Source organism: Geotrypetes seraphini, chromosome 6 (assembly GCF_902459505.1).
Source record: "Geotrypetes seraphini chromosome 6, aGeoSer1.1, whole genome shotgun sequence".
In the NCBI taxonomy this organism is placed as follows: Eukaryota; Metazoa; Chordata; class Amphibia; order Gymnophiona; family Dermophiidae; genus Geotrypetes; species Geotrypetes seraphini.
Genome location: NC_047089.1, coordinates 91,926,182 through 91,942,307, shown reverse-complemented (window position 1 = coordinate 91,942,307; position 16,126 = coordinate 91,926,182). Strand labels below are relative to the sequence as shown.

General features: G+C 40.3%; 1 protein-coding gene across 5 annotated transcripts in view; it reads left to right on the top strand.

Moving 5' to 3' along the window:
* Positions 1 to 14,987, top strand: part of PIBF1 (progesterone immunomodulatory binding factor 1) — a 302,877-nt gene extending 287,890 nt beyond the window's left edge. For 3 of the 5 annotated variants that reach the window (XM_033947506.1, XM_033947507.1, XM_033947505.1), the window contains exon 18: positions 13,506 to 14,986. In XM_033947506.1, coding sequence (XP_033803397.1) covers positions 13,506 to 13,547 — 42 coding nt within the window. In that variant the 3' untranslated portion in view covers positions 13,548 to 14,986. Of the gene's footprint in view, positions 1 to 13,505 lie in introns of all 5 variants that reach the window. The other 2 variants (XM_033947509.1, XM_033947504.1) reach the window with 2 other exon arrangements.
* The last annotated feature ends 1,139 nt before the right edge of the window (positions 14,988 to 16,126 follow it).

Here is a 16,126-nt window from a genome sequence, read left to right as displayed (position 1 = left end):
GGCCATATTCTATAAATGACGTCTAAATGTGCCAACATTGTAAGTTCTGCTCTGCATGGTTATCAATCAACAGAATAACAAAATTCCAGTGATATGGAGTATACTAAATATGGGGTGTCAGATTGACCGCTTGAAGTGAAAAGCACCTCAAAGGTCTATCAAATCTTCATTCGTCCCCTATATCTTTATCATAGTCATATTTTTATACTTTTTTACGTTCATTTTTTTATATATAAATGCACTTTTCAACTATTCATAATAAGTTATATAAAAAAAATAACAGCTTCTTTCAATTAATTTGATTAGGTCATGTTTTGAATATGTTTTCTCCAGCGTTCAAAATAGATCGCTCCCCTGCCAACGCGTTTCGCCGATCTTTATCAAGGCATGGGGCTCTAGGGAAAACACACAAAGCATACTGTTAAAACCTACCAATAAAACTTGAGAATGCTGTTCAATTACTATTTTGAAAAACATTATCAACAAGCACATACCTGTATCATTAAATGCACCTAACTTTTAAGTCCAGCGGCATCCGAAAGATGGCCGCAGCGTTTTTCCACTCACTGAAATAGTAACTACCCCTGACGTCATATCCGTGGGTCAGTAACTAAGATCAACTTGGGCTAGCCAATCAGCTGTTTCATTTAACCCCTCCGGGGCCATGGAGTTCAACATGAACATCCAACGAAGTTCTTTTAAGTTAAGGTTTTTTTCAACGTTACCTCCCTCCCACCCTACTGTAATACTATCCAGCACTCTCCACTTGAGATCTTTTAAAGTATGGCCACACAATTTCCAATGACGTACCAATGGAGAAGTTTCATTTCGGGTATGGACCCGAGATTTGTGTTCTGTCAACCTTATTTTTATAGATCTTAAAGTACGACCAATGTAAAGTTTTGGGCATGGACATTGTATGCAGTAAATGACCTGGCTAGAATTGCAATTTGTTAAGGCTCTAGAGTGATAAGAGACCCCTGTGATGGGATGTATCCATAGTTCACCAGGGATCGTGAATGGACACCATTGACATCGTCCGCAGGGAAGGTGACAGCCTTTAATCTTAGGTGTCGGATTTCTAATGATGCTATGGTTAACATATTCACCTATATTTTTCTGTCTTTTATAGGAACAGATCGGATGATTTTCGAGCAAGGGAATAGCTAACCTAGCTACATGCCAATGTTTAGTAATGATTTGGGAGATCTTAAGAGCCAGAGTAGAATATTGCTGAACAAAGGCAATATTCTCATCAGAATTAGACAATCGATTGTTCTCCTGTAACAGCCATTCACGGTGAGCGTACTTCGCCCGGGTGTAGGCTCTTTTTACTACATCATGTGGATAGCCACGCTGATAGAAGCGTCTCTTCATAATTTTAGCTTGCATACGGTATTCTTCTATAGAATAGCAGATCCTCCGCAAGCGTAAAAATTGGCTAATAGGAAGACTCCTCCGAAATCCAATAGGGTGAAAGCTGTGGAAGCGGAGCAGACTGTTACGATCTGTGCTATTCCGGTGGAGAGTAGTTATTAATTTCCCATGGTCTGTAATAATTCTGATGTCTAAAAAGGCTAGTTCGTGAAAGTCCTTTGTAGCTGTGAATTGAATGTTTGCATCTATTGAATTGAGGTCATTCACGAACTTGTCAAAATTGGCTTCGGTCGATGACCAGATACAGAAGATATCATCAAGATATCGCTTCCAAATGATCATATGTCTGAACAGCGGCATGTGATATATCTTCTCCTCCTCCATGCTAGCCATGAACAAAGTGGCTAAAGACGGAGCCAGGGATGCCCCCATGGCAATACCATGTCGTTGTAAATAAAAACCCTCATGAAACCAAAAATAACTCTTGGTCAAAACAAGGGTTGCCATTTCCATCAAAATATCAGTGGATAAATGAGGACATAACATTTGATGACTAAATATTTCTTTAAGCAAGGTGAGAGCTTGGTCTGTCGGAATCATCGTGTACAAGGCTGTGACGTCAAACGTCACCAACAGCCATTGATCCTGTACATCCTGAATTTCATTAAGTAATCTCAACATGTGAGTAGTGTCTTTGATGTAGGATTTCACTTTCTGAAGTTCTGGTTGGAGAAAAAGATCTAAGAATTTAGATAACGGCTCCAGCGGGGAATTTTTTATCGACACAATAGGTCGACCCGGAGGATTCATTAAATTCTTATGCATTTTCGGAAGAAAGAGAATCTTTGGAGTTACATACCATTTGGGATTTAAAAAATTCGCTTCACGAAGTGTAAGCATCCTCGCCTTATAGGCTTTAGAGATCAAAATAGATATATTCTGCTTCAACTCCACCACTGGATCACCCTCAAGTTTTTCATAAAACTGGGGGTCATTCAATTGACGTTGAACTTCGCCTACATATTTTTCTCTGGATAAGATAACAACTGCTCCTCCCTTATCAGCTCTTGTAATAATAAGGGAGGTATCCTTATGGAGTTCCTGAAGCGCTATCCAGTCGGAATGAGACAAATTGTAATCCCTGGGGTATTGTTTATGCTGTTTTTCAAGTTCTTCCACATCCATCAAAATTAAGTCTCTAAATGTTATTAGATGCGGATGAAGAGGCATAGGAGGGCACCATCCCGATTTTTTTGCTATAAGGGTGCCATCATTGCTGGGAGGGTGCTCAAGAAAGAACATTTTTAAGTGTAATTTACGTAAGAGACTATATACAGACAGGCGAGTTTCAAAGGCATCATAACGTGCGCTGGGACAAACCCCAAGCCCAATTCTAATACTGTTTCTTGATGGTGAGACAAAGGCCCTACACTATTTGTACAAAATCAACAATTCAAAGATAAATGGTGCGCCATTCTTAATAAGTGTAGTATGGACCTCATGCTCTTAATTATAGAACACATTACTACACTTGAGCAGGAACTAAAACATAACATTGAGGAATTAACATCTCAGATTAAGCAAGCAAGTGGGCCTGATAATGAGTTCAGTAAACTTGATAGTGAACACAAAGTTAAAATGGACAACTATAAAGAATCGTTAAGGCAAGCTAAACTAAAAAAATACAGAAGGGACGAGCGGGATTATACAAACAATCAGGTATATCTGTGGTTATTCAAAGGGACATATGCGACCTCCAAACAATCTTTCGATGATGATCATTTATCTACAGATTCCAGTTCTTCCAGCGGCCAGAGTGGAGGCCGGTCCAATGCAAACAGTGGACAACAGGGCCTAGGGGGTTTTCCACAACGAGGCCAACGAGGCAGACAGAAATCCCGAGGAACAAGAAGAGTAGGATTCCAACAACAACAGGGATATGTGTCGGGTCCTCAAACCCGGTCGCAATATCGAACCAATCTTCCATAGTGAATCTAACTGCCAAGCCTTTGTCTCACCATCAAGAAACAGTATTAGAATTGGGCTTGGGGTTTGTCCCAGCGCACGTTATGATGCCTTTGAAACTCGCCTGTCTGTATATAGCCTCTTACGTAAATTACATTTAAAAATGTTCTTTCTTGAGCACCCTCCCAGCAATGATGGCACCCTTATAGCAAAAAAATCGGGATGGTGCCCTCCTATGCCTCTTCATCCGCATCTAATAACATTTAGAGACTTAATTTTGATGGATGTGGAAGAACTTGAAAAACAGCATAAACAATACCCCAGGGATTACAATTTGTCTCATTCCGACTGGATAGCGCTTCAGGAACTCCATAAGGATACCTCCCTTATTATTACAAGAGCTGATAAGGGAGGAGCAGTTGTTATCTTATCCAGAGAAAAATATGTAGGCAAAGTTCAACGTCAATTGAATGACCCCCAGTTTTATGAAAAACTTGAGGGTGATCCAGTGGTGGAGTTGAAGCAGAATATATCTATTTTGATCTCTAAAGCCTATAAGGCGAGGATGCTTACACTTCGTGAAGCGAATTTTTTAAATCCCAAATGGTATGTAACTCCAAAGATTCTCTTTCTTCCGAAAATGCATAAGAATTTAATGAATCCTCCGGGTCGACCTATTGTGTCGATAAAAAATTCCCCGCTGGAGCCGTTATCTAAATTCTTAGATCTTTTTCTCCAACCAGAACTTCAGAAAGTGAAATCCTACATCAAAGACACTACTCACATGTTGAGATTACTTAATGAAATTCAGGATGTACAGGATCAATGGCTGTTGGCGACGTTTGACGTCACAGCCTTGTACACGATGATTCCGACGGACCAAGCTCTCACCTTGCTTAAAGAAATATTTAGTCATCAAATGTTATGTCCTCATTTATCCACTGATATTTTGATGGAAATGGCAACCCTTGTTTTGACCAAGAGTTATTTTTGGTTTCATGAGGGTTTTTATTTACAACGACATGGTATTGCCATGGGGGCATCCCTGGCTCCGTCTTTAGCCACTTTGTTCATGGCTAGCATGGAGGAGGAGAAGATATATCACATGCCGCTGTTCAGACATATGATCATTTGGAAGCGATATCTTGATGATATCTTCTGTATCTGGTCATCGACCGAAGCCAATTTTGACAAGTTCGTGAATGACCTCAATTCAATAGATGCAAACATTCAATTCACAGCTACAAAGGACTTTCACGAACTAGCCTTTTTAGACATCAGAATTATTACAGACCATGGGAAATTAATAACTACTCTCCACCGGAATAGCACAGATCGTAACAGTCTGCTCCGCTTCCACAGCTTTCACCCTATTGGATTTCGGAGGAGTCTTCCTATTAGCCAATTTTTACGCTTGCGGAGGATCTGCTATTCTATAGAAGAATACCGTATGCAAGCTAAAATTATGAAGAGACGCTTCTATCAGCGTGGCTATCCACATGATGTAGTAAAAAGAGCCTACACCCGGGCGAAGTACGCTCACCGTGAATGGCTGTTACAGGAGAACAATCGATTGTCTAATTCTGATGAGAATATTGCCTTTGTTCAGCAATATTCTACTCTGGCTCTTAAGATCTCCCAAATCATTACTAAACATTGGCATGTAGCTAGGTTAGCTATTCCCTTGCTCGAAAATCATCCGATCTGTTCCTATAAAAGACAGAAAAATATAGGTGAATATGTTAACCATAGCATCATTAGAAATCCGACACCTAAGATTAAAGGCTGTCACCTTCCCTGCGGACGATGTCAATGGTGTCCATTCACGATCCCTGGTGAACTATGGATACATCCCATCACAGGGGTCTCTTATCACTCTAGAGCCTTAACAAATTGCAATTCTAGCCAGGTCATTTACTGCATACAATGTCCATGCCCAAAACTTTACATTGGTCGTACTTTAAGATCTATAAAAATAAGGTTGACAGAACACAAATCTCGGGTCCATACCCGAAATGAAACTTCTCCATTGGTACGTCATTGGAAATTGTGTGGCCATACTTTAAAAGATCTCAAGTGGAGAGTGCTGGATAGTATTACAGTAGGGTGGGAGGGAGGTAACGTTGAAAAAAACCTTAACTTAAAAGAACTTCGTTGGATGTTCATGTTGAACTCCATGGCCCCGGAGGGGTTAAATGAAACAGCTGATTGGCTAGCCCAAGTTGATCTTAGTTACTGACCCACGGATATGACGTCAGGGGTAGTTACTATTTCAGTGAGTGGAAAAACGCCGCGGCCATCTTTCGGATGCCGCTGGACTTAAAAGTTAGGTGCATTTAATGATACAGGTATGTGCTTGTTGATAACGTTTTTCAAAATAGTAATTGAACAGCATTCTCAAGTTTTATTGGTAGGTTTTAACAGTATGCTTTGTGTGTTTTCCCTAGAGCCCCATGCCTTGATAAAGATCGGCAAAACGCGTTGGCAGGGGAGCGATCTATTTTGAACGCTGGAGAAAGCATATTCAAAACAACATGACCTAATCAAATTAATTGAAAGAAGCTAAGTTATTTTTTTTATATAACTTATTATGAATAGTTGAAAAGTGCATTTATATATAAAAAAATGAACGTAAAAAAGTATAAAAATATGTCTATGATAAAGATATAGGGGACGAATGAAGATTTGATAGACCTTTGAGGTGCTTTTCACTTCAAGCGGTCAATCTGACACCCCATATTTAGTATACTCCATATCACTGGAATTTTGTTATTTTGGTGATTTTGTCTTTGTTTACATCTAAGATCTGTGAGAATGTATCAATCAACAGCACAGCACTGTTTATTCAATCATGCCTAGCGACGCCTAAGTGGACTTGGGTATCACTAAGCATTCCTTAAGGTAGGCGCCGGCATATTAAACCTGGACTAATTTACTGATGCCTATCTCACACGCCTAAGTTTACAATGCCTATTCTCCACCTCTAATCATGCCTACTTTTCAGCTAGGAGTTGGAGGATCCCTTGACTTATGCATGACTAGGTGCTGTGTAAATTCCAAGCATAAGTTCAATTATAAATTAAAATCATTTTTTTATCCTAGGACATACAGGCAGCATATTCTCACAAGTGGGTGATGTCATCCACAGAGCCCGGTATAGACAGTGTAAAAGTGTACTGTCATTTTAAACTTTAGAAGTTTTAAGACTGCTCGCACCACACATGTGCGAGTGCCTTCCCACCTGATGCCGGCTCATGAAGTCATCAGTTTTTCGTTTACTGCAGAGTGAAGAACACGTATCTAAGCTTTGCCTCAAAAACCAAAATTGTCAATAGAAGAAACCTCCAATTCTTTCATTATTCTAATGCCCTTTGAAGGTCTAGGTTTGGCTGTAGAGGAGGAAGAAGCCACTAACATATCTTATTAAGGATGATATTACACCTTTCAAGCTTCACTTGTATTCATTTTGATCTACCTGCAAAATTTCTAGACCTTGCATAATCCTTTGATTATTCCTTAGTGCCTTGTTGTAGCTCCTGAGCTGTCTTTTGTCACTGGTGCACAGGGGCACAAGTTCAAATCTCTTCAAGGATACATTCCTATATTTCCAAGCGAGGAACTTCATCTGTTTAATGTAATTACCTGGACCTATTATGCCACATGTCATACTGCTGACTTCACAGTTTCTCCATTCCTCTTCTATTTTCTATTAGGAATGGTTTTTGCATTAATTCCAGTTGAGACCCTTTTCTATATATGTCTGTCATATATTATTCTGCTTCATGGCTCACAAATATAAAATATAGCCTGCACTTCTTAAAAAAAAAAAAAAAAATCACACCAAAGAGATGGTATGCCTCACTGATGGAGCTGCTGCTCCTATGACTAAAGATTGTGCAACTGGGTCCCCTACTGCTCTTTGTGACTTTATGTAGGTCTCAAATGCCATCTTGCCTTCAGTGGCACCTTTTTCGAGTCGAGTCGAGTTTTTTCTCCATTGCAGTTTCCTACTGCAATGCATTCTATTCTTTTCTTCCTTGCTGACCCTTTCCTTAATTTCACCTGTGGCGCTCCATTCTTTGGAAACTTCAGCGAACCCAATATTTGGTGCAGTTTCTTTGACACGTTAGGGTACTGGAGTTCATTTTCCCTGCATGACTATTTGGACCTCTGCTTTTTTCTCCAACCTATGTATGTCCTCCTTCATGCTCACAACCTGCCATGCATTCAGTGGAAGAGTAGTCAGTGCTTGGACCAGCTGCCTCAACCCCCTGAGGTTCTGGATTCCACTCCCAGTAAGCTCCTTACAATTCTGGGTAAGTCAATTCACATTTTAAAACTGCCCAAATAGTTATTCCTCTGTACTTTTTCCAAATTTCCAACAGTCGATTCTGTGCATTTCTTCTGTGGTACTATTATTTTTCATTCCCCCACAACAATATGTAATGTAATGTAATTTTATTTCTTATATACCACTAATCCGTTAGGTTCAAAGCGGTTTACAGAAAATATACATTGAGGAATACAATAAAATAAAATAAGTAAGATAGGTACTTAGAAATTCCCTTACTGTCCCGAAGGCTCACAATCTAACTAAAGTACCTGAGAAGAACAATTAGTAAATAGTAGAGAATTAAAAATAAAGATAGTGGTAAAATAAGATTAGAAACATCCTAACAAGAATACATTGATCTCTCTTCAGCTACACTTTTAAAGCAAAATGTACATCCCTAACAATACAATGGAAAAACTAAAATTAAATAAAAATATAAAAGTCCGTTAGACAATAGAATTCTAAAGAAATTTGAAATGAAGAAAATAAACTTTAGAATTTCTAACAAGAAGTGTATACGAAAGCTCTTTGTTAGTGTTTGTAACAGTGGACATGAGATTTAATTATAGGATTTGCGCTGAATGTTCTCCTGTTTTGAGTCTCAGAGTCACGATGTAAGACATTTTCCTCTCAGCTGCTGCCAGACAGGTGAAAGTGGTCAGAGACGGGTCTGATGCAGGTTCTGGAGCTTCTATTAATATTGAGGCGGTCGTCATGAGAGGTTCCAGAGCATTGAGATACCTGCCAAAAATAGGGACCCAGAATGAGACCTCCGAAGAGGGATGTCCGGATGAGGCCAAGTGGGCCCAAGACAGCAGGGCCAAAAGCCAGGATGACAAGAGGCTTGGTCACTGCAGACACAGGCAACGACCTCCATACAGGGTTCAGAAAAGGAGGTGGGCTCAGAGGAACAACCAAACACAGTCCCAGTGGAGGAGGCAATGACACACAAGGAGCACCACTCAGCACCCCAGTCCTCTCCCGTTTCCTCCACCTGGCTCCCCGGTCCTGAAGCCAAACCTGTACTCCAGACCTTGCCATATCCAGGCTCACCGCCAGTTCCTCCCCCCGCTCCAGTACGATCCAGCAAGCACATCCGGACAGTGGATCTTGCGGAAAGCTCCCTCCAGCTCCTCCAACTGCAGGCTGTCGACAGTAGCGCGGCATCTGCGCTGCCCTCGCTTCAGGAGCCCGGCTCGATATGTCTGGCTTTCTTCCACTCTTAGTATCTATCGCATGTTTTAAGCTGGAAATAAAATTTCCAGCAGTAAGTGCTCTCCATAGTTTATTTGGCTTCTATTTCTACAATGCAAAATTAATACCTCGTACTGAGTCTACGATTCTTTTCCACTGGGCTACTGAACGCTCTCTTCTACCGCCAGACTTCCTATCCTTTCTTGTAATGTTTCTCTTAATCTCATATTATCTGTGCAATAATACTTTTCTTCTGGTTGCACAGTTACTCTATGTCTTTCTAATGGTTTGGCCACCTTCTTTGTGTAGCTCTACCTTTCTGTCTTGCTTCTTAATAAAAATCCATGAAGCAATTCTAACTCCCAGGCACAATGCCTCTGTCCATTTTATTTGGTTGCCTTCAACTCAATGGTGTTCCTTCACCTTCATTTGATATCTCTTAGTTCAGAAGTAAACTAGTAGTTTGGTATTGAGCAGTTCATTTAACAGGCTTGACTTCATTGTTTAGTTTGTTTCTTTTTCTATTCTAATTTTAAAAAAAATGAGAACAGTAAACACCTGTCTTTACTTCCTGTACTTTTCCATGATTCGCAACCAGATATGGTAGCTCTTTTTTTCCCTTTTCTTCCTTTCGTAAAGGGTCGAGAACTTGAGACCATTTAGATGCTAGAGTCCACTGAGTTGCTCTGAGATGAAGTCTTGCGAAGGGGGGTGCATGAGCTGTGGAAGCCATATGACCCATGAGTCGCATCATCTGTCTCGTTGAGATGAATTGCAGAGAATAGACTTGAGTGCAAAGATGAAGCAAAATGTCTCTACTCTCATATATTCGCTTACTTGATTCTCAAATTTCTGATCTCACTACTTTCTTCTTATTTTAATTGATGATGAGACCGGTTTCTGCAATACCTTTGCATATCCCTTTCTTTGTTTTCTTTCCATACAGGGATATCGTACATTGCCATTCCCCCATTCACCATGGCTTTCCTACACGTCTTTGCTGCTTTCCCTTTTTTTCCAGCATCTTTCTTGGAAGTGATGCTTCTTCTAGCCATCCTTGGATTAGCTCTGGTCATTTTTAACACATACCAGACCTCTCTTACAGCCCTCAATGGGGAGCATTTTTATCCTATGGTCCACAGTAACACTTTTCTCTCCTTCCTACTGTGCTTTTCCCTAGTTTCCTTGAAACTATTCTAACCAATTTCATTTTGCTTGACAAAATTACCTTCACTTCCATCTGTCTTCCTGAGCTACGTCAGAGTTTACCTGCTCTCTATGGTCTGGTCGTCCATATATGTACTTTTGTCAGTATCCATTTATTCTTTTCTTTTTGAATCTTTCTGGCATCTTCCTCACCTATGCTTGGATTTTCGTGTTGCTATGAGGTCATCTATTATTTACAACCTCCTTTAATATAGTATTCCCTGAGTTCTTCCACTTTATCCTCTTCTTGAGGATGGGTTCTTCTGCTTAGTCTGTATTTTTCATTCCCTTGCCTCCGCCTACTCATATCAAACAGTATACCCGGCAACAAGCGTTTGTTTCCTTCGAGGCCAACTCTCCCTCCATCCCATTACTAAAGCTAGGGAGTCCCACATGTGAGAATATGCTGCCTGCTTGTCCAAGGATAGAGCACAATTACTTACCGTAACAGGTGTTTTACAGGGACAGCAGCTCATAGCCCACTCACCTCCCCTAATTGGCTTCTTCACTTAAGACATAGAACTGATGACCTCACGAGCCAGCGTCGGGTGAGAAGGAACTTGCACATGCGCGGTGTGGCCAGTCGTGAACTTTCTAAAAAAATCTTAAAGTGGCAATACACTTTTACCACTGTTCGTACCGGGCTCTGTGGATGACGTCTCCCACATGTGAGAATATATGCCTGCTGTCCCTAGATAACACCTTTCTTTTCTTTCCTTCCTCAAATAGTACAATATATATGCCTTTTGAGTGGAGACCTTCCTATTGCTGTTTTATTTAGAGGCCAACAGTCTCTCCATCCCATTTTGTAAGCTAGGGAGTTTCACATTTAATAATATGTTGCCTGCTTGTCCTGGGATAAAGCACAGTTACTTACCATAATGGATATTATCCAGAGACAACAGGTAGATATTCTCACATCCCACCCACCTCCCCTGGTTGGCTTCTTCACTTGGGCATAGAACTAATGACCTCAGGTGCCAGTGTTGGGCGGGAAGGCACTTGCACATGTGCAGTGCAGGCAGTCTTAAAGCTTCTAAAGTTTAAAGTGACAGTACACTTTTACACTGTCCTTACTGATAATATCTGCCTGCTGTCCCTGGATAACACCCATTACGATAAGTACCTATGCTTAATGGTATGGTCAATTACCATGCTATTTAACCAATTAAAAAAATAACTTTTGCGCAGATTTAAGTTAGATGTCAATGATTAGGGTGCCTAGAGGTGCCTAATCTGGTCTCCCTTTATAAAATCTGGCCCATAATGTGTACAGTGCTGCATATGTTTAGTAGTGCTATAGAAATGATTAGTAGTATAAGTTACCTCATTGCAGTAAAGTTATGAAAGCCCCTATCTACTAAGCCATGCTAATTTTAAAAATAGAAATTACCATGTTCTAACAATTCATGCAGCATATTGCTAGTGTGTGCTAATATGGAAAAAAAAAAAGCATTTGAGGGATGTAATGGGTGATGATTCTGCCTTGCAGTTAATTTGGAGAATGTTACCAACCGATAACTACCCATCAAGTTAACTACACTGCCATGCAGTGACAACTTTGCTCTGCATTAACTGTACAACAGGGGAGAAAATTCAAGATGGCGTCTCAGCTACACTGACGCTGTGAGGAGCTCCAATTCGGAAAACTTTTCCTTGAGCTAATTGTTCTAAAAACTTTGTTACGATGGGTAAGAGGAAAGGGAAGTTAGGGCTTTCCCTTCTGAGTCCTTTCCACTTCCCCTTTTCTCCATCGAACGATTCGTGGTCTGCACGGTGCATCTCCCCAGAACGGGTGCAAGCAAAGAGGCGGCCCTACCCGTACACAACATCACTCTGAGCCTGGAGGAGAGATTCCCACCCTCTGACCCAGGCATGGAGATGCACACAGAGCCTGCAGGGAGCGAGAAGCACTGCAGTATTCTTGTCGCCAGAGGGGAGCATTCGGTGCACAAAAGGAGACTCCAGTGTGCTGAACATAAGTATGGGAACTGATTCTGAGCTCCTCTTGGAGCCCGAAGGTGCTGTGGGTGGTATGCAGCCCCGAGAGAGGTCCAAGGCTGTGGAACCTGGTCAACTGCAGGATATTGGTGAGCACTTTTACACCTCTGGTTAAACCCTCTCATGTCACTTTAGACTCTAGCTGGGACGCTGTATCGCGCTTGGAGAAGATTTTCATTGAAAATAAAACTTTGGTAGATAATTCTTTACAAGCTGTTAAAACAAGAATTATCACCCAGGAAGCAAAAAATTTTGAGTTCGAAAGAAAAATGGAGAAAGCCCAACAATATCTAAAAGAAGTTAAAACTAACTCCTTGACTCATAGTCAAGGGTTAGTTGGATTGAGAAATAAAGTAGAGAAAATGGAGACATATACCTGTAGGTTGAATCTGCGTTTTGTCAACTTTCCTCAATCTAAGAATGTAGCTCCCATTGAACTTAAGAAATATCTAATGGAAGATCTGTGGGTTCCAAAGGAAGATGTGCCTCCATTTTCACGAGTTATTTCTTGCTGGGGAAAAAGCGACAGACTCTGGTCCAGGAAGATATATCAATGGACAGTTTGAATGTCACACAGTTACTAGAAACATCAATGGAAGAAGAGTGTATAAGAACAACACTCCTGGTGTCACTTGTATTTGAGTCTGATAAGGACTGGGTGATGAGGCTGTATTTCCATAACTCGGATAAATTGGTTTTGGAGAAAAAGTATGGGTATTTCCTGATGTCTGTGAAGATACACAGGAAAAAAGGAAGCAGTTTTTGATGTTATGCCCTCGGGTATTATCCCTGGGAGCTCATTTCTTTTTCCCTATAAATGCATAATCCAATATGAATCTAATAGGTATCTTTTCTTTGACCCCCAAACGATTAAAGGCTTTTCTTGAAAATAAGTGTAAAATACAGGTCCAGACTACGGGTTCTAGGGAAGAAATTGGAAATTAGTCCATTTAGGAAGAATGGAAATAATTGCAGTTGAGCCATCTTTTATATTTTGTGCCTATTTCCTAATTTTGTTGTGCCTCTTTTTCCTTTAATTTTCTCCCTCTTTATTTGAGGACTTATAGAGGAATTAGCTATTTAACTTTACCTTAAAGCATATTTTTACCTTAAAGCATATTTTTTATAATGTGCATATTGATGAATATTCCTTGGTATAGCTATTTTCTGTTTCCTAAGGCATGTAATGTGTTGTAAGTTCAATTAAAATTGGATAAAGTTGTTGGTTTAAAAAAAAAAAAAAAACAACAACAAAACCCTGTTCAACAGCCCAGCAAAAGTACAGGGAATGCACCTACCGTGCTTTAACTTCAGAAATTAACACAAACTCACATGAGGTGCAAAACTTAAGAAAAAATGGGCCTGTTTGTCACATGTTTGCTGCATCTCTCAATCAATTAAAATCATTCTTTCTTCTTTTTTTTTTTAGACAAATAAAGAGGCACCTGGCTGGTGCAGAAAACAAACGTAGAAAAATTCATAAAGTTTTCTGAAAAGACAGAAAATCTTAGAAATGTTTTCTTTGAAGAAAAAAATGGATTATAATCATGATTTCTATAAAATTAGGCAAACACACTATAATTTAAAATATATTTTGACTATTTATTATACCGTATCTATTATGTTTATAAACATTTTTGTATTAGTTGTACAATGCATGTGTAGTTCTACAGTGCATAAAAGATGAAATGAAATGGTTTTTCCTCTTTTTTTGTGCAAACTAAAATAAATTTTCTAACATAATTCAAATACTGTTGCATTACCTAAAAATTGTAATAACAACTGCTTTGCATAGGTGCTGTCAGTTTCATATTAAAGCTGGAATATTGTTAAAGTATTCATAATTATTTTTTAACTTAACAGTTTTATACCTCTGTCAAAACCAGGGCTAGATGTAGCAGCAATAATTTTTATTTGTGTCTACCCTGGAATTTTTCGTTATTTTATATCTCTCTAACATACCTAGTCTGATTATTAGAGCAACAGACCTGGGTGAGGTGCTAAGTACTCATTCCCTAAATCATACCCCCCCCCCCACATAGGGGGTGGGGGGATTTCTCTAACTGGATGCCATAATTTAGGTGTCTAGATGCAGCGTGGTTAGCATTAAGGCCCTGATTCTATAAAACAAATGCTGCAGAGAGATTCCGGGTATGCTGCGAGACGTTGGCTGACTGCTTACAGGTTGTGCCTCTCGCCGCGAGAGGCACATCCTATAGGCAATCAGCTGGCCTATTTTCAATTCTTAGAACTGTCTTGAACCTTCGGGCTTTCAAATTTGCATTGCTTAAAATATGTTATTTGAATACACTAGTGTGTTCTAGGTATATAGCTGAGTATGGCAATCAGTTCATGGGAACTTTTGGGGGGCAAGTTCACCAAGGCTTGTCAAGCATGAAGCACCCTAGTGTGCATTGCAAGGTCACCCACAAACATCATATGAAACAATGCTCTAGCTCAAATAATTTTTTGTATATGTATTTATTACGTAAAAATTTTTGAAAAGTATCTAATAAATATTAGCTCATCCATTAGTGATTTTTGCACTTTAGTGTGCTTTCTGAATTCTGCACCCCACTCCCATCAGCGTAGTAATAGCGCATTCTCTTACATTCCTTCCAGATTCCATACACTAGCACCAAGGGAGGCTCTTTTATGGTTCCTAAGGAGCGGACAGAGTGAGAAAATCAAGGCTTTTGATGTCCCCTTTCTCCTGCCAAAGCCCTGTGTACCAAGGGAGACTCCTTTTGTCCCTGGCAGTGGGAGAGAGACTACTGTTACAGACTATCAGATAACTAAGAAGGAAATTTAAGGGATTGGAAACATAGAAACATGATGAAAGTTAAAGGCCAAATGGCCCATCCAGTCTGCCTATCCACAGTAACCATCATCTCTTTCTCTCTCCGAGAGATCCCACGTGCCTATCCCAGGCCCTTTTGAATTCAGACACAGTCTCTGTCTTCACCACCTCTTCTGGGAGACTATTCCATGCATCTACCACCTTTTCTGTAAAAAAGTATTTCCTTAGATTACTCCAGAGCCTATCACCTCTTAACTTCATCCTATGCCCTCTCATTGCAGAGTTTCCTTTCAAATTAAAGAGACTCGACTCATGCGCATTTACATTTCATAGGTATTTAAAAGTCTCTATCATATCACCCTTCTCCCTCCTTTCCTCCAGATTGAGATCTTTAAGTCTGTCCCCATATGCCTTATGATGAAGACCACATACCATTTTAGTAGCCTTCCTCTGGACCAACTCCATCCTTTTTATATCTTTTTGAAGATGCAGCCTCCAGAATTGTACACAATATTCTAAATGAGGTCTCACCAAAGTCTTATACAGGGGCATCAATACCTCCTTTTTCCTACTAGCCATACCTCTCCCTATGCAACCTAGCATCCTTCTAGCTTTTGCTGTCACCTTTTCAACCTGTTTGGCCACCTTAAGATCATCACATACAATCACACCCAAGTCCCGCTCTTCTGTCGTGCACATAAGCTCTTCACTCCCTAATCTGTACCGTTCCCTCGGGTTTTTGCAGTCCAAATGCATGACCTTGCATTTCTTAGCATTAAATTTTAGCTGCCAAATTTCAGACCATTCTTCAAGCTTCACCAGGTCTTTTTCATGTTATTCACACCATCCGGCGTGTCTACTCTATTGCAGATTTTCGTATCATCTGCAAAGAGGCAAATCTTACCCAACAACCCTTCAGCAATATTGTTTATAAAAATGTTAAAAAGAGCAGGCGCAAGAACAGAACCTTGAGGCACACCACTGGTAACATACCTTTCATCAGAGCGAATTCCTGAGAGCGATCACTACCCTTTGTTGCCTTCCACTCAACCAGTTCTTGACCCAGCCTGTCACTTTGGGACCCATCTCGAGGGCACTCAGTTTATTTATTAGTTTATTTATTATCGATTCACGATTCGAATCGATTTACCAAGACAAAAAATCAGCCTCCTGATTCATTGACTGACCCTCGCCCCGAAAGCAGGAATGGCAGCGCTGCCTCTTGCTGGCCTGCCGCTCCTGCTTTAGAG